General features: G+C 43.8%; 1 protein-coding gene across 2 annotated transcripts in view; it reads left to right on the top strand.

The window, feature by feature from the left end:
- Nucleotides 1-18,741, top strand: part of st6galnac5a (ST6 (alpha-N-acetyl-neuraminyl-2,3-beta-galactosyl-1,3)-N-acetylgalactosaminide alpha-2,6-sialyltransferase 5a) — a 52,095-nt gene that overhangs the window by 18,027 nt on the left and 15,327 nt on the right. For both annotated transcript variants that reach the window (XM_069685149.1, XM_069685148.1), the window contains exon 3: nt 15,713-16,125. In XM_069685149.1, the coding sequence (XP_069541250.1) occupies nt 15,713-16,125 (413 nt within the window). The remainder of the gene's footprint in view (nt 1-15,712; nt 16,126-18,741) is intronic.

The raw sequence follows: 18,741 nt of genomic DNA, 5'->3' as shown, positions 1-18,741 counted from the left end.
CAGTCTGCAAACTGGAGGAAGAAGTTTCTGCGTCGGTGTGAAAATTGCCGGTTTGCCCTTGTTCAAAACCAACCTGTCATCTCCAGTTTGACGGTTAACAGTACGCCCGAGTGCCACATTAAGATCTCCTCCCGCCATCCCTAACTGTGCATATATTGTGCTTCACGCTGGGATTTTACTGCACCTTTTATCTTTTCAGTTTCATTTTCAGCTCGCTGTATCTCGTGTAGAAACAGGACTTTTTGAACGTGAATTGAACACGAAACAGTGTCACACATCTCGTGCTTGGACGTGTTCTCCATGCTGTTACTCTCACCATACATCTCCTAAAGTCTCCGTGGAAAGTGAAAATACACATTTGACATCAAAGTTGAGAGTCTCGTGATGCATTCACTGTAAACTGGGTTAAAGTAAATGTTGCCGACTAATAGAAAACACATCTCAAAAACAGCTCATTTTGCAGCATTTCTGAAGACTGTGGAGGCGGGGCCTATCACATTTTGATTGGCATCTGCCTGGCTCTAACCACAACATTGACACATGGGACAGTGTAGTGCAGACTTACACATTATGTTTGAGTCATCCAAGTCAGAATCAGAGGAGGAAGCAGACGTGGAAATATTTTTATTTCTTTACCGCATAGCGAGTTACAGAATGCTTCACCATCCAAATCATAGCATGTAGAATATACATGCAACGTTAGATCCGTAGCATTAGCTGCAGGTGAACTATTACGTTAATTAACTGACGCTTAACAACCGCCGCCAAGAATAGATCATTAACGACCCACACTAAACTCCTGCAGCCATCTCTGATCACCTGGGGCCTTCAGTGGTTGGGCTGCTGGTGGAGCTATGTTAGCTGCTGTGTAGCTGCCGTGTGAATTTTCATATGATTGATTACTATTATGTACATAAATAATACATTACATTGTTAGAAGCCAATGTTTGATTTGTGTTTCCATTGGCTTTAACAACATCATCTTCTTAATTAGGTGTGTTGTTTAGCTCGCCTACAGTCCCAGTAAGCAATCAGAGAGGATTGTGGGAGCATATCAGAACTAGGATAATAAATAATGTGATTATTGAGGCGAAAGTGAGCCAACCCACGATTATGTCGTGTATCTACCTCCAGTATCTATCTATTCATTTGACTTGCAATCTCCTCAAACCCAGACTTGTCTTCAGGTGTCAGGGCTGCGTTCAGGGAGGGGAATCCTGCAGATGTTTTAATGATGTTTGCTCGGCGTCGCATAATGACCTCGTCAGATATCAGAACTTTTGCGTCCGCATCTCTAACTTTCCGTCTTCAAAGGATGCCCCTGAAATCCCGGCGTGTCTCTGTGAAGACCCTGCCCTACATTTCTTGCTCTCCAAAGTGCTTCTCTCTCTGACAGCCACTCCTTTTTCTTGCTCCTCTTTTTCATCTATCAGATTGCCTTTCATTTCCCTCCCCTCCTCCGCCCGCCTCTGTCTGTCTGTCACGCCGCCCTCCCCCTTCCTTCTCCTGCCTCTCTCTCTCCCTCTCTCCCTATCTTTTCTGGCTCCCTCTCTCTTCCTAATGTCCCTCTGTCATTTCCTCCCTGGCTCTTTCCTCCTCTATCTTCTCTCCGCTCGCCACCTCCTGCTGCAATTTCGCAGCAGAAAGAGAAGCGAGGGAGAGATGCTCTGACCTGGTAAATTGCACCTCATCTTTTGTATTCATGCCAAGGCAATCATTCCTGCAGGGATATGTCTGTGGGGTCCTCACAGCAGTAGCTCTCTCCGCCTCTATCTGGGTGGAGGTTATAGGGACAAGCAATGGCTGCATCATTGTGCACTCTGCACCAGCGGCCAGCAGGCTGATATGGAGCCAATTAGGGTAACGCAGTGTGTGCTGTAACACGCTGCAACCCGTTTCTCTCCACACTCCTGTTGCCTCGACATGTTGGGATGCTCAGTCCGGCCTCTCCAGCAGCTCGGACTAATAGAAACTCACAACAAGTGCTCTCCTCTCACGCAGGAGGAGGTGAGGCCGAGGAGGAGAAGGTTATATGAGGGGGAAAGAGAGAGAAAAACAAGTTGCAGCATTCTTCTTCTCATCTTCTTCGTGCAGGTGGTGAGGGGAGTTAAGGTTTAATGACACGGAGTCGTGCCTGCAGGGCTGACTCAGGCTGCGCACGAGCAGGCGAGGCTGTTTGGTGTTCTGGATACAAGAGCATTTCTGATCGGGGCGGCGGAGCAACAGAGAGGAGGGTGAGACAGACACGAAGCTGTGGATTCAGAGTGGGTGGGACCAATAATAATAACACCTGTGTGATACAATCTGCTGCTGTCACGGCGGTTTGGTTGAGACAGTCACAGAGATGATGCTGCAACTTTGAGGTCAGTTTTAAGGACGTATAATTTGGTGTTCTAGGTTGTTATTATATTCTTTATGTTTTGTTGTGTCGGCTTCCTGTGTGTAACATCTTGAAACAGCTTTCAAATCTTTCAGTGCAACAGATGAGAGATTTTCACGCTTCAGATGATTTCAAGGCCAAGATGAACGTGTTGTTTGCTTTTTACTTTGTGTCATGCACATGAAATGTCAAACCTTTATAAGACACAAATCAAGTTGCGGAGTTTGAACATTCAACTGAATTTCATTTAATTACATGTTATTTTGAAGCTGAGTCTTAAAGGTATATTAAGTAGGACTTTCCTAGAAAAATAAAGTACAGACTTTTACAACTAAAATATAATATAAATCATCACTTATGGGCCTCCATACATGTGTGTTGGTGAGTTTGTGTGCAGACCCTTGTGAGACCCTTCCCTCTGCATCTATTCTGTTGTTTTGCTTTGCACGGGATGTTTTCAGGAGGGGCGCTGTTGTCGTTCCCTGAGCCAATCACAGCGTATAGGTGAGTGTGGGAGTGGTTTAGATTAGCAACTGGGCCCCATTCAGACCAGCGAACATGGCGAAAGAGCGATGCAGAGTTGGCCTTCTTTCTGTTGGACAGGTGGGTGCTCAAACCAGGTAGGACAAGCTAACCGGCGGTTAGCATGCTAGCGTAAAGGTAGCCGTGATGCTGTCGGTGTTAGCTCGGCGGGGTGGGCGTGTTTTCGCACGAGACAGTGAGAGTGAGCTTCTGGTGACGAAGAGCCCAGGAGGAGGGGCCCAGTTTGAATGTGTTGGTGACAAAATGCAAAGAAAAATCCTACTTGTTATAGATTTAAACTAAACATTCTCTTTGTCTCGCAAGTTTGACAAATAAAATCTGCTACACAAAAGGTTTATTTTTTAATTCTCTGGCAAAAAGAAATCTGCGTTAAATTCAGGTAATTTTCCTAAAATACGTCCCTTATGTTGTCATACGAAGGACATCAAAAGTAGAAGTCCGTCAAGAAGCATAACTAGATTATTTTGCAAACATTGAGCATCCATCTATTATCTATACGGCTTATCCTGTTCAGGGATGCTGGGGCCTTGAGTCTATCCCAGATGCATCGGGCGAGAAGCGGGGTTACACCCTGGACTGATCACCGGTCGATCACAGGTCTGACACACAGAGAGACAGACAACCTTTCACAGTCACTTTCATATATACGGGCGATTTTAGAGTCAATGAACCTAACGAGCATGTCTTTGGACTATGGGAGGAAGCCGGAGAGAACCCAGGCATGTACGGGGAGAACATGCAAACTCCACACACAAAGGCCCACTATGTCTCAGCCGGGATTCGAACCAGGAACCCTCTAGCTGTGATGCAACAGTGCTAAAAACTGCACCACTGTGCATCCCAATATTAGAGCAAAGGGAGTTAATTTGTCAGAATTTAGTTTTGCCCTCTTTTCTGGATTCAAAATCAGACATGACACCATGTAGAGGAAATATTATCGTTATTTTTCAAAGAAATCAATGTGGACTGTTGTGTGACTGCTGGCCCGCTCACGTTGGCCTTCATTTCATCAGACTGGCCTCAGCGTTACTCCTAAAGGACATCGTTTCATGGTTCTAAATAAATATTGAGCAGCGCTCGCTGAGTGTAAACAGTGTATTAGAGCGATTCTGCAGTTTGTTTTCCTGGTAGAGTGATATTTGTCCAAAACCACGTGTTGGAACAATAATGACTCCTCCGTTTCCAAACACCGAGCAGCAGCGCTTCTGCTGGCACATCTGCAGCCTGCCTTGCATCTCTGCAAATGAAAAAGAGACGGAGCAAATATTTGAAGCTGTAATGTGACTTTAACTTGAGATTTAGTGGCTGAACGAGCACGAAGCGCTACTTTGATCTCTGCTGCAGAGCATGAAACCTGTTTTTTTTCTAATTGTGTAACAGGATGGTCCAAACAGAAACAAACAGAACATGGTCCAGTGATGAGAGGCTCAGTATGTGCCATACTATCCAAGCCCGCCTGTACTCTGACAGTCTGGGAGCCAAAGATAACATGTTGCATCTTTGGTTCTTCTTCTCCTGCTGCTGCATTTCTCACTCAAAGACACCGTGTGGCAAAATGTGCCACATTTAAAGAAAAGACATTTTATGATGTCATCGGTTTCAGTGTGATCTCTCTCTGGGCGCCTCACTGTTAATGATACAGAAGCTGTTAAGAAGCCGATATTTCTAAGTTTATTTGACATTAGATTACAATCAGTTCATCCCTAATGTTTCAGCTGCCATTTACAGCTTCATCCTAACATCGTCTTTTAACCTTATCCTGATCAGTCGAGCTACAGCATTCCTCTCTGACCCCAGTCTGACTGGCATGATGTAGACTGTGCTTATAAGCCTGCTGCGTATTTCAGATGAAGTTCTCCCTCCCTTTGCTTATGTGCACATTCTTGTCTTTATGTATCCTCATCGCTACGTGAAACAACAACAACCTCAGAGCTGAAAACGTACACGCAAAAAACTTGGTAGATACAACACCATTAGGGTAGAGTCGAGCGGTGGAGTCGGTCGTTTCGCAATTGGAAGGTTGGGGGTTCACTCCCTGACTGCTACAGTCACATGTCGAAGTGTCCTTGGGCAAGACACTGAACCCCGAATTGCTCCCAAAGTGAGTCACATTACATCATGATTAGATCTTTGTACTTAACATAGCAGCCTCTACCATCAGTGTATGAATGTGTGAGTGAATGGCTGAATGTGACGTGTTGTATGCAGCCATTACCTTTAGTGCAGGGATTTAGTGACTTTAAAGGAGCAGTTCGTCCCGGGAAAAAAGCCACTGTCAGTCAAAGCTGGTGTTCTCTGTAATCGATAGAAGCAATAATATTTGAAATTGGCGCCATAGCTGTGGAGATCGTTGTACAAACAGCTCGTGCTTTCGCGTATTCTACATTCCTACAACACCCAGCGTGCATTGCGCCTCTCCCTCTGAAAGGAACGGCCCAGCGAGAGACGCTGGAGTGAAATACTACTGTTTTCGCTGCAGGCAACGGCTCAGAGCGGAACAGAATCTGAAATACGATAAGAACATACTGGTGGATCGTCTAAAAAAATCTTCACGTCTGCAGTCTACATTTCAAACCTGACGATTCCGACGAGACGTGACATCGGAGGCGGGCGTCCTAGATTGAGGAAGTGTAGTTTAGCGAGCTCCCTGGCTCCACCAGACTACATAAAACGTTTCATCTGGTTTTCCAGGGCCCATCGGAGAAGCGGATAGCGTCCTCCAAAGGCACAGAGCCAAACTGCATTTTTTATTATTTTTACCATAATGGCATTAGCTCCCCGTAATAGCATGATAGGACTGAGGTTGAAAAATTACGAACTGGCCCTTTAACGCCAGGGCTTGAGCACCCTAGTGCCAAGGTTCAGAACAAACCTAATTTGTTTGGGCACCAGCGTGGACTAAGCGCGGCTAAGACGGTTGTAATTGGTGTAAAGAAATACAAAAAATCCAGAGCAATTTCCCCCCTTGGTGCAGAATAATACTGACCTCGGCCTGACCTTTTTCAAAACAGAGTGTGGAGATACATGTGTTTATGGGAAATTAGTATTATCCTCTCTCTTATCTGCCCTTTTTTAATAAGCACAAACAGCATGATGCTCTGCTTTATGCTTGTCAGGCTGAACTGTAGCGTAAATGTGGGAGTCTGTCTGAAGTTTTCCTGAGGTGAGTTTGATCGCAGGACATCTTTACTCACAAGTGCTGGATGCTCTTTGTTATGTACGTCATATGCCTGTGTGAGTGTGAGAGAGACTAACTTTGATGTCCTCTAGTAGTCGCATTCCTCTTCAATGGCTGTAAACTTTGAGTTTAATCACAAACACATGCACATCTAATCATCTGTATTCTAGCCCCGACACACCAGTTCCCTCCCCCCTTCCACTGACAGGATCATCAGCCATGTCACAAAAAACCCTCTCAACCTCCATCAATAAATATTCATTAGTCTCTTTTTATCCCAGTTGCTATTTTTATTTGTCTGGAGTAGATAATTGCCCTCCATCAAAGTCGTCTTCTATTTGAGGTGCTCACGCAAAAACTCTGCCCTAATTAAGAGCCGAGTGTCGGATCAGCCGGAGCTGTCAACCTGCAGGATCGCTGCTGACCGCTCGAATCCCTAATTACCCCGGTTTCCATATCCAATCTCTCCTGCTCCTCCTCCTCCTTCTTCGTCTTCATTAGTTCCCAGCAGGCCTCGCTCCTCGTCTCAGCTCTCTCTCTCTCTTTAATGACTGGTCAAACGTTCATGCTGGACAAACGGCTCCAAATGAACCCTCCTCAATCCACTCCGCACTGCAGCTCTTAACCTGCCAGCGTGTGTGTGTGTGTGTGTGTGTGTGTGTGTGTAATAGGTGTTAACAGCACAATAAAAGCAAGAGCAGGTTTGATTCTTCTCCAGATTGAACGCCTTTACTGCCATAACAAAATTCACTTTTCTTCTCAGCTCTGGCCTCCAGCTGTTGAGATTTCGCTCTGATCGTCACGCTGTCCCTCCCATTCGCTCCCTGCCATCAACTCTACTGCATGTCGTTACTCTTTTCATTTATTCTCTCCTCGTTCTCTCTGTTTTTCACTGTCCATTTCATTTCTTTAATCCTTGCATGTCTCCTTTAATTCCCTCTCCTCTCCATTTAATCATCATATCATAAATTGCACATTTGTAGGAACCAGCTTAACAAATTAACTTATTTTTTAGGGCATTTTTGTCCCTTTCTATCTGATTTTATGGCTTTTTTTTTGTACTCCCTTTTCCCGGGCTGTTTTCCTGAATGATGACATATTGCATTAGCATTGCAAGGATCCACCCGACACATCCCAGTGAGTTTTAACTTCACCCTGCTGTCAGAAACAGCTGGCTTTACAGGGGGTTGTGGTGTCTTCTGCTCAGCAGTGTTCATGCTGATTCTGATGGCATTTCTCCGTGTTGTCGTTTTATTTGCTGCAGCTGCTGTGCCACGTTTTTTGAGCCATTGCTGTAAGGATGTGGGTCAGTGGAAATTGTTTGTTGTCCAAACTGAAGTTACTCACCACCAGCAGGTCAAAGTGAAATAACTCATAATCTACCAAAATCAAAGTTCAGCAAGTTTGAAAAATAAATGCAAACACTTCCCAGATATCCAGACAGTGTTGCATGTGTGACGTCCACGGTCGGCTCCGGTTGTAACTCTTGATTTTCCTCGCTGACAGTCGCTTTCCTTTTTAGACTGTTTGCTTCATCTGAGCGTCGAATTTGTTTCCTTTTCTTGGATTTTCACTTATTGTTGAAGTTGTATCTGTAGTCATCCATCTTTTCTTTGTTTGTTCAGCCATAGTAGATTACTGTTTACTCGCAACACTTGCAGAGACCAGAAAAATCAGCCGCTTAGCTCCGCCACTGTGCATACTGCAGCTACACAAGAACAGTTTTTGGCTCAACAAGGGCTGCTTGTTTCCTCTGATGTCTGTAGAGTCTGAGGGGAGAACATTACATGAAGCAAGTGAAAGAATCGGCTGCGGTATTTACTGAGTAAACCAGCCATTTCACTGCGGACGATCTGCACATCGTGACTCTCTCTCTCTCTCTCTCTCTCTATCACAGTCACAAGCTCTATTCGCACGGGACTAGTATTACCTGGGGACCTCTAGTCTGTGATCTTAATCCTGTGTGAATCGGTCATGTCTGTAATTTGTGACAAAGTGCAAATGACCTACCATATTTTGGCATCTCAGTAATTTGTGGTTGAATATTTTATTCTTGTGGAATATTGCAGAGGAAAACAGAGTACAGGAAGCAGATGTTACATGAAGCCTTCATGTTTTCAGTCATATCCGGGGGGGATCATGTCTGTAAATTGTAGTGAAATACAGACTTTGCTTATCCTGTACGAATGCGCCGCACAAAACACAGACGTGAGGGGGTCATTTCTAAATCACATGAGGTCTCCAGGTAATCCTCGTCCCGTGCGAATGGGGCTATAGTCAGGGATGACACAGGGCTGACCTTTGCGCCCTCGCTCACATCTGAAGTAAATGAACAGTTAATGTGAGAGTGTATTTAAAGCAGGGTACGTCCAGAGCACATACATCTAATTAAACATACACATCCTGCACTGGTGTTATTCATGGGGGACTGTTAATTTGTTGTTTCAAAGATGAATCCGGGTTTAATGTTTTCCTGCTCTTGGCCGCGTGGCGTTCACATTTTGTCCCGCTTTAAGCTCTTCAGCTACTTTCTGATAGAACTCGCTCTGTCTCCTCTCCGCCGCATGACTCTGGAGAATCAGTCACCGATGAGCCGTGGAGGCACAAAAGCTGCATTCAGGACCCAGTGATCAGCACATGAGCGGGGCGACATGCAATACAAGACACTCGCATGTATATTGAGGTCAGAATTCCCCACTGTCTTTTCTTTTTGAAGAACTTTCAAGAGCTTTTTGCTCCAAGCAGCCATTAATTTCTGCCCGTGGGTGGAAGGCGTCTCTCTGAGGAGGCTACAGAAACAAAGGCGTCTTTGACGAGCCTAAAGGTCACGCCGGAGGAGACTGGAAATGCTCTGTTCTGTTGTGCTATCTCTGCGCCGTACTAGAGAGCCAGACAGCTTCCTGCTGGGCCGGATGATTGCCGCCTCTCAGCGCTCACATTTATCGGCCATATCCTCCTTTTTCGCATCCTTGAAGACACCGGCATCCTCGCTAAGCCCCCCGCTCGATCCCTCTGCTTTCACCCACACAAAATCAATATCGGCACTCGAATGTCATTTCTCCGCTCAAAGGGGGTTTGGCGTACGTCAAGCGTAATGGTTCACTGCAGTGTAAGTATGTCTTTTCCTCAAGGGACCCCGCTGAGTTAGAGGAGAGGAGGGGGAGTCGGGTGTGGAGTTAAAGCTGATTTCATGCCCCCTTAAGACCCATGTGAGTTTTAACCACCAATTATTGCCTGTGTTACCCACGGGCAGCCGAGGACTCTGAGCGCCAATCAGGCTGAGGGAACTGCAAAATCTTTTCCTCCTACAATCACACAGTAATAATGTGTGATTACATGAGTCCTCTATGGCTTTTATTCATCCCTGGTCTTTAATTACACACTCTTGTACTCGGTCTTCAAATGCCACTCCATGATTCGAGGCGTCTGACTCACACATGATGTCCAAAACAGCCTGAATAGCACCAGAAACCGCTGCAATAAATGCTCAGATATACGGCTCTCTGCAAGGTGTCCATGCATTTTCATTCGTCAAACATGTGGACCATTTCCACGTGATTACACCCTGGGTCTTTGGCAGATTAGATGTTAAGATATCTCTATAAATAGACCAGATTTAACCCTTAATATCAATAACCTGTACCCATCCTCCAGAGGAGATCAGTGATGTGACATCTTGTTGAATTTGTCGCTATGTGCAGTTGCCTGAAAATCTGGTGGTGAATCTGGTATTTAAAGCATCTGTGATGGATTGGATCCTTCATGTAAACGCTGATATGTAACAGATCTTTCAGATACAGGTCCTTTTCGTCCTGTGAGCACACTCAGTGAGCGTCGTGTTTATTCCTCGCTTTACTCAACGCTGTCTAGTAACAAAAGTCTCCCTCTGCTCTCAAGGATACAGCCTCCCTAGGTGGTCCGGGCCCCGAGCCGCCTCCTTCTTTTCATCCCCTTCCGCCGCCTCTCAAGGTTAATCCCAGCAGCTCTGACAGCCATGTTTTCTCCGGGTCAGGAAGTCGGGCGGGGCGAGCGGTGGGGAAGGTTGTGACGGTTCATTCGGCCCTGTGAAGGACGGCGTCTCAGGAGAGGGCTCAGATGCAGACAGAATGAGGAAACAGAGGAGGGCGGGCCCCCTCGTCTCTCCGGGAGGCGGAGTGAGAGGGGGATGTGTCTGTCGTCTGTCTGCATGGTGGTGCGTTTTTATTGGGACACCATTGACGGATTGATGAGTTTAATGAAACCAGGGCAGACTCCTGGTGCGAGCCACAAGTGGGACAAGGTTACTCTCCATCGGCCTTAGGCTGGAAATCTCACAGATGAAGGAGAAAAGGTTTTGTCTCTGTGTGAGTCAGTAATCGAGTTAACTGTATGATCACTGGTCCAGCTCCAAAATGTGACTGTTTACTGCTTTTCTTTGTTGTTTCTGGTTTTTGGACTGTTGGTCGGACAAAACAGGAGTTTTCAAGAGAAACATGGATGGTCACAAGCCATCGCTCAAAGCTGAGCTGTGTCACCAAACAGCAGTGTGAGAGAGCGGTGGAGAGCATGCCGAGATGCATGAAGGCTGTAATTCAAAAGCAGGTTATTCCACCACATATTGATTTGTGAACTCTTCCTGAATTTAAACATTAGAATTCTGTTGTTTAAACATGAACATGAACTTGTTTTCTTAGCATCATTCAAGGTCTGTTTAGCATCTTCTTGCTATCCTAACCAGTCGTCATTTTCTGCCAAAAAAACCCAGAGTGAGAATATTTTATTTGGACGTAGTGATAAGTTTTGTTTACAATAAAACAAAAGTACATTTGAAACAAACACAAACCTATAAATAGTAGAACCAGAGATTTTTTTTTTTTTTTTTGCAGTGGTCTGTGAATCTTTTCCACAGGAGCTGAATTTTTTAAATGTTTTATTTTTTTGGCCTTTGGCTTTATTTGAAGGACAGCTGAAGATAGACAGGAAATGTTGGGAGTAGAGAGTGGGGGATGACATGCACCAAATGATCGGCAGACCGGGAGTTGAGCCTGCGATCAGTGCGATAAGGACTGTAGCCTCTGTACATGGGGCGCCTGCTCCACCAACTGAGCTAAACAGCGCCCCATTTTTTAAGTGTTTTTAAGGGTGTAGTCAAGGACGGGATGCGTTGTAGCTTTCACAACGGTCCAGTATAAAAGCTATTGTGTGCTTATTATAGCCAGTAAGGTCAGAGAGCACAGAGGTAACAAGGTGACTTATGTGACTGACTGACTGACTGAAACCGACGAGGAGTCAAAATCTTAAAAACCCCCTCCAGTGAAAATCCAGTGTTTAACCTTGTAAACATCTCCATGTGGTGTTCTTCATGTGCTACAAGACATATCAGGGACAACATGAGCAGTCATCTCCATGGCTGGGCCTGTCTGCTTTTAAACTGCAGTGTACCAAGGACAGGCTGAACAACACGTTTTCAGATTGGCAGGTTTGAGACGTCACAAACCTAAGGAGCCAATCCCGTTAATGGACGGGGTGACGCTATGCATATCATTATGTGTAACATATGGCAACCACTTTGGCAATGCACGAGCCAGCTGTAACCATCATCGTCATTTTTGCTAACTCACTACCGACTAACGTTAATGTTACTACTACTGATTACAACATTTCAAGATAGCTAAGTTTCAACAAGTTGCCACTAAACGATGGCAGAGACGTGTTTTGTTTTCATGACCGAGCGGGCAGTTGGAAATTTGCATAGTGGGCGGGGCCTGTGCAGATCGGGGAATTTTTAATGAGGGAGAAGGAAGAGATGTATTTTAGCAAATTGTGCTTAAAGTTTCAAACGGAAAAGACGACACAGATGCATCACTGTAAAAGTTCTTTAACTGTTTTAGTTCTTCGAGCTGGAGTTACTTTAAGCTACTTTGACTCCAGGGCCTCCAAACGTAGAGGAAGGTCAGCTCCTGGAAAAGTTTTTAAGTGAAAAATATTGATGCTTGTTGAAAATTCAGAGGAGATTTCTCTCTGCTCTTTTCAAGTCATAAAACTGCTCTACTTATAAATGTCTGTTTTGTGCAAACCTCAAAAATAATTCCTGAAAATCCTGATGTTTCTTCTCTCTCGTGTCTATTTTTATGCTTCCAATCAGACAAAAATAGCCGTCATAATCATTAAATCAGATGATTTAGTTTGGATACTCTCTCTGGTCTCATCCCTGATTGCAGCTTTGATCAGGTGATGTAACGGGACGCTGATAAACACACTTTTAAAAGAAGCTCAACAGCTGGAGTTTAGACGTTGTAAATCTTTTAATTATGATCAAAGGTGTTTTGCTGTGCGGGGAAAGAACAAAGCCAGCCATTTCAAAATCCATAAATGATAGATGTGCTGTGAATTATGAACCAGTTATTACATGAATCATTGAGTGGGGCACAGTTTCGCTCCTGTTTTGTCGAGGATAAATTCAATCTGAATGAAATCTCCGGTTTTTAGGAGTAAAGACGCTCGCAGCCTGTTCTCAGATGAACTTTACATCGACTCCATCGTCTCCGCCTAAACATCCATATTGGATGGGTCACGTAATTCCGGCTGAAATGGAGAGCCTTGTCCGGACCATCCAGCCTATTTCTGGGTAATAGCCTGACCGAGCTCCCTGAAGAGACCAATTGTGGCCAGCGAGGCCCACTTAAATTCTCGGTGAGACAGAGGAAGAGAGAATAGCGTCTGTGGAGCCACTTAAAAGCCTTCTGGGTGAAAATGGGATTTCTGACCTGCTCCACTGGTGCCGCTGCTCCTCAGCAGGATTGGCTGTCAAGACGCTGCCAGGTGGGAGCGGGTCGGGCAGGGGGGGAACGGGAGGAGCGGATGGATGCTGTCGATGGCTTGGACCACCAGGACCTCATTAGCTCCACATTTCATCAAGCACTGTGGCACCAGGGTGGCTCTCGCTGCCTACGTATCTCTCTTTCTCTTTCGCCATCTTGTCCTTTTTTCCCTCAGTTTTTTTCTTCCCTTTGTCTCCTTCCCTCTTTTTTTTTTACCTCCCTCTATCTGTGTCCTTTAGGTCTCATTATGTCAATGAGCTTGTTCTGCTGGTAATCTTCCACCGAGTCAAAATCACTCGATGAGGATGATGATGACGCATCTTCCCCCCTCACACACACGCACACACACACACACACACGCGCACATCCAGCCATAATCATTTGTTCTTGTTAATGCTGTGAAAATGTAAATTTGTCTCAGCTATAAGAATGTAAATAAGCAGCATATTCCTGCAGGGGAGATATTTCAGGGCACATTAGGGGCCTCTGCAGAGCCTGGTTTGCATATCATTGATTTTCAATGTGGGGAAGGAGGGAAGTCTCAGACACGCACACACATGTGCACACATGCAAAGTACATGTGAAGAAGTCTGAACCGCACCAACCGCCATGTAGAGCAGCTTAACATACACAAATGGGTCCGTGTTAATGATTTATGTGCATGCACAGCGTCAGATGAGCCGTGGAGGAGAAGAGGCTGCAGACCTGTAAGACTCCGACTGAGGCTGGGTCTCGAACAACAACACGAGACGTTTGTAAGACTGTGTACAGAACAAAAACAGCAGGATAATCATTAAGATGCAAAAGGTACACAACTAAATGTTTATTGCTTCAGCTGGAAAACACCAGGGACACAAATATGACTCTACTGCCAAGATGTAGAGCTGCAATACATATTTTCATCATTGATTCATCTGCCAGTTATGATCTTCTTAAATCAGTTAGGTTTGTAAAATGTCACAAAACAGAAGTAGAAATCAAACTTAACAGTTAGGAAATTGCTTGTTTTTTTCAAGTAAGAGTCCAAAACTCAAAGATGTTCATACTTTAAAAGACACAGAAGGTTGCTCTGGTTGTAACTCTTGATTTTCCTCGCTGACGGTCGCTTTCCTTTTCAGACTGTTTGCCTTCATCTGAGCGTCGAGTTTGTTTCTTTTTCTTTGGATTTTCACTTATTGTTGAAGTTGTATCTGTAGTCATCCATCTTTTCTTTGTTCGTTCACCCATTTCTGTATCAACGTTCTGGTTTGATTTTCACTTGGATTTAAAAACTTAACTTGGAAAGGAAATTGTCCTCAAAGAACATGATGTGTTATTATTTTTTAACAATCCAAATTTTTCCAACAGTGAACAGTGTCTCATTAATGTGGTTATTTTAGCCAAATTTTAAATTCATAAAACAAAATTCTTAAAAAAGGTACCATCCTACATTACATTTTAAAAACCTGAATAAAAAATGTTACAACCCTTAATTTATGCAAACATTACAAGTTTATTCCAGTATAAGTAAACCTCTTGTATGAGTTATTTTTTATGAGCTTGTGTTCTTGTCTACGTTTTAAGTTATTTTTTTGTTATGCATATCTAACTTGAAATTGTGAAACTGACTGAAATATTTTGTTCAAACACCATGTTTCAATAAAAACTTAAATAATAAAAAAAGAAAAAAAAAAACTTGTAGAGACCGGAAAAGCAGCCGCTTAGCTCCGCCTACCCTCTCCGGCAGACCAACCACTGCTGGGTGATGGAAACGTGTCACTAACTGGGCGCCGCTTGTGATTTTTTTTCCCGCGCAAAAGTCGCACTACACACCCAGTCTGTAATACTGCAAATGCAAAGGCTTTCATCAGTGGGCCATAGGCTCAATCACCATTGTGTTACCTCATTCAGGGACAGATAGTGGCTTAACATACATTTATTTAAATGAAAACCTTCGAGGTTATTACTTTAACAATATGCAATATGAATATAAAACTTAAGCTTTTTGCAATCAGTCAAAGAAAGCAGAACACATCGGAACAAGAGGAAACTATTTAATATCTTTTTCAGGTAGCTAACAAGCAAAGCAAAAAATCAGATTCTCCGGACAGACATGATAAAAGGAGAATGGAGGATGTGCAAGTACGCACATGTACGTACCCATATATGCTCTTACCTGAACATGAAACAAAGCACACCACTCAGGTCCTCGACATGCTCTGATACTTTGAAGATGTGTTTGAATCACAGTGTTTTTCATCATCACACTCATCATGTGGTTTATGTTATTCTCTGTTGTATCTTTCTTAAATCTAATATATGATATGTTAAATACTTTATAGCTCCATATCAGAGAAGAATAAATGATGAGAGCAGTTGTTTTGGGGGTAAGCAGACATTGGTGTGTCGTGTGCGAGTGGGAGAAAGATTTAAGGTGAATCCTCTGTAGGACCGCGGGGTTTCTACCAATCGCACAGCAATATGACAAGCTACACATCCCCAGGAGGCTCTGTCGCTCTCCATTTGTCAACAAAGCTTTTTCTGCCTCAAACACACGGTGAAGCTTTTTACCAAAGCTCCCCTAGGTGTGCTTTTCTGTCTGCTTTGCATATTTCTGTTCAAAGCGACGGCTTAACACAACTTTCAGGGCATTTTTTTACTTCTAGAAAATAAAAAGAGTTTGTTGAGTTTATAACAAATATGTTGCAAAAGTAACATAAAAACCTGCTGGCTGTGCTGCTGGAGCTTCCACAGGGGCGAATATATTTGTATGAGTTTATTTTTTTCCATTGTTTACCTTCATTCATGATTTGTCTTCTCTCCATCCCTCAGCCTCTCAGGATGCACTGCCAGACCTGTGCCCTGGTGACGAGCTCAGGCCACCTCATCGGAGGCGGGCGAGGAGAGGAGATCGACCAGGCCGAGTGCGTCATCCGCATGAACGACGCCCCCACCGCCAGAGGCTACGCCCGCGACGTGGGCCGCCGCACCTCCCTGCGCGTCATCGCTCACTCCAGCATGCAGAGGGTCCTGAGGAGCCGCCACGAGCTGCTCAACTCCAGCCAGGACACCGTGTTCATCTTCTGGGGTCCCAGCACCTACATGAGGCGCGACGGGAAGGGCCTGGTGTACAACAACCTGAGGCTGATGAAGCAGGTGCTGCCCAAACTCCAAGTCTACATCATCTCCCTGCAGAAGATGCTGCAGTTTGACGAGCTCTTCAAGAGGGAGACGGGGAAGGACAGGTGAGAGAAGGATGGTGAGGAGTCATGATCACAGTGACTGTACGATTATAGGCAGCTTGTGTTCAGCATCGGTTGCTTTACATCATCTCATTTGGGAGCAGTTTACAGTTCAGTCAGAGTAATGCCTTACAAAACAAAACCCAATGCATGCACCTTTCAAAATGTTGCATAATAATAAATATTGCTAAACGGGTGAGGTAGGTTGAAGCAGTCAGTCTGAAAAGCATTATGCTTTATATCTACATCTGCTCGTGGACCATCACAGTAAGAGCTTCACAATCTCAGCGGTTAAATCGGCGACCATGCACAGAGGCAAGAATCATCGATGCAGCGGCCCCGTGTCATCCCCACTCTCTCTTCCCCCATTTCTGCCACTATCCACTGTCCTCTCTCGAAGAAACAAAGGCATAAAAAGTCAAAAAAATAATCTAAAAAAAAATAAAAATAATCTCAGTTTCACCTCAGGAGAGACCCCAGAAAATTCTCTGCAAAGACGCGAAAAATTTTCTGTGCGTGTTTCAGTATATCGACAATGTGCCACACTGAGCACAACAGATAAATGATGCATACATACGAGCATGCTGTGAGGAAGGAAGAATTACTCTGAAGTACATATGTTATATATTCAAAACTCTTTTATTCTTTTATTCTTTTCTCCCCCATCATTGTAAACTAAATCTCTTTGGCATCTGGACTGTTGGTTGAACAAAATCTGACGTTTGAAAACTTCAGGATGTGCGATCAGTGTTCTCCCATTCATTTCTAAAGTCTAAAGTTTTTGATCCTTTTAATGGAAAAGTAAAAAACAGTCAAATTAACTGATAATGAAAATAATCTTCACTTGGAGCCATGAATTACAACGATTTGCTATCAAACTGTGGGCACGCTTTGTATTAATTTAAAGATATATATCAGTGTGCTAAATTAGCAAATTCAAACCCATTAACAACACCTGGAGCCGAGTGCACCAGCTGGGCGCACACCTGGGTGTACCGTAACGTCCGGCCTAGAGCAGAAAGTTACGACTTTAAATGCCTCTTTATTGATGCCAATGGGGCCTTTCAAACGCCGTGGGGACGTGATGAATGCACATCAGGAATGATTATCATTATTGACTGCAGCTGTGATCAATTTCCTTGACAACAGCGTTTGTTTATTATTGGTTGTTCCATGTTTGCTGTGAGAGCATTTTTATGTTCTGCATGAAACTCTGAGTTTACTTATTTCACTGTCTGTACAATTTATCAGCTCGGCTCGGTGCACTCGGTGTAAATTCAAATAAAGAAGTCCTTCGTAGCTCAGTCGGACGTAAGAGAAAAGACCCTTTTTTTATTTACGCCCAGTGGGTGCACTCGGCTCCAGTGCTTCAGGGCCAGTACTCATCATAATGAGCATGTAATGTATCATCTCTCTGATATGTGTAGTTATTATACAGATCGTGCAGGAGAGACCTGCCCGATCAGGCTACAGAGGAACGTTAATATATGGAGCACATCTACAAGGCTGGCGGATAAAAGCTTAAACTCCTCCTCAGGGCTCCAGCAGTATTTTTCTTTCAATGGACCAGACAGAACTGTTTGTGCAAATAAATTACTATTTGCCTCTTGAAACACTCTTATAAATATTATAAATAAAACTTCTAAACTTCTAATTCAGGGTCTTTTCAGCTTTAAAGTGGTTGATTTGTTTGATAAAGTGCTTTTCTTTTGCTTAAAGAGCAACATGCTTTACAGGTAAAAAACATTCAGTTATAGACGCCAGTTTTCACAAATATAACAAGCCTGAATTTTCACTTTAACCCCACAACTACTTCAACAAGCAATCAGATGAAGAAGGAGAATGAAACCTCCCTCTGAGAGGCAGAAACAACAACAAACAGAAGTACGCCAGAGATAAAATACAAATAAAACAAGTAAAAGCCAATCAATAGAAATAATATAAACAATAAATGCTATTAAATATTCAAGGTGAACATGTTTCTGCAAATTACAACCCCACTTCTATTCCATAAAAGTTTCCTTCTCTTCTCGATGAGTACTTTCCCTACATTATTAATGTATTTCGAGTACAAGACAGAGAGACGGAGCCTGAGGCCTGATGTGTCATCTTGGTCTGTTAACCGATTTCCAAAACGTGTCTCTGGTTTGTTTTGCTTTTATCTACTTAGTTCACAACTTGCAGAAAAGATTTTAATGACGCAAACACATGTAAAACATATCAAAAACATGCATTCAGTAAGTTTGGATAACTGGTGTCCTCGTCGATAGTGTTTCACGTGTTTCAAGAGTACAGTAACCTCCAGAAGCAGTAAGTGTGATGAGAGCAAAGGAGGAGGTCAGGTGACGTAGTATAAAGAGGCAGGATGTGTGCGTAGGGAGGATTGATCAAACAAAAACAGGACTTTCACACAGGAGGCCGGTGTTTGTGTCCCGTGTGCGAACTAAAAGTCTATGTTGAGTTATTTACACAATGTAAATTACATAATACTTTTACATCACATGCGTAGCAGTACTTATGTTACATAAATAAAGTAAATTAAGTTAGGTCAGATAAGATAACCTTTACTAATCACCCCGTTGGGTGGAATTTGAAAAGAGTGATCAAGCATCAACGAAA

The sequence above is a fragment of the Semicossyphus pulcher genome, unplaced genomic scaffold (genome assembly GCF_022749685.1).
Source record: "Semicossyphus pulcher isolate SPU_LCO1_2020_fin unplaced genomic scaffold, fSemPul1.0.p SCAF_7, whole genome shotgun sequence".
NCBI lineage: Eukaryota > Metazoa > Chordata > Actinopteri > Labriformes > Labridae > Semicossyphus > Semicossyphus pulcher.
Note: the sequence above shows the minus strand (reverse complement) of the source record. Positions and strands in the feature narration are given on the sequence as shown.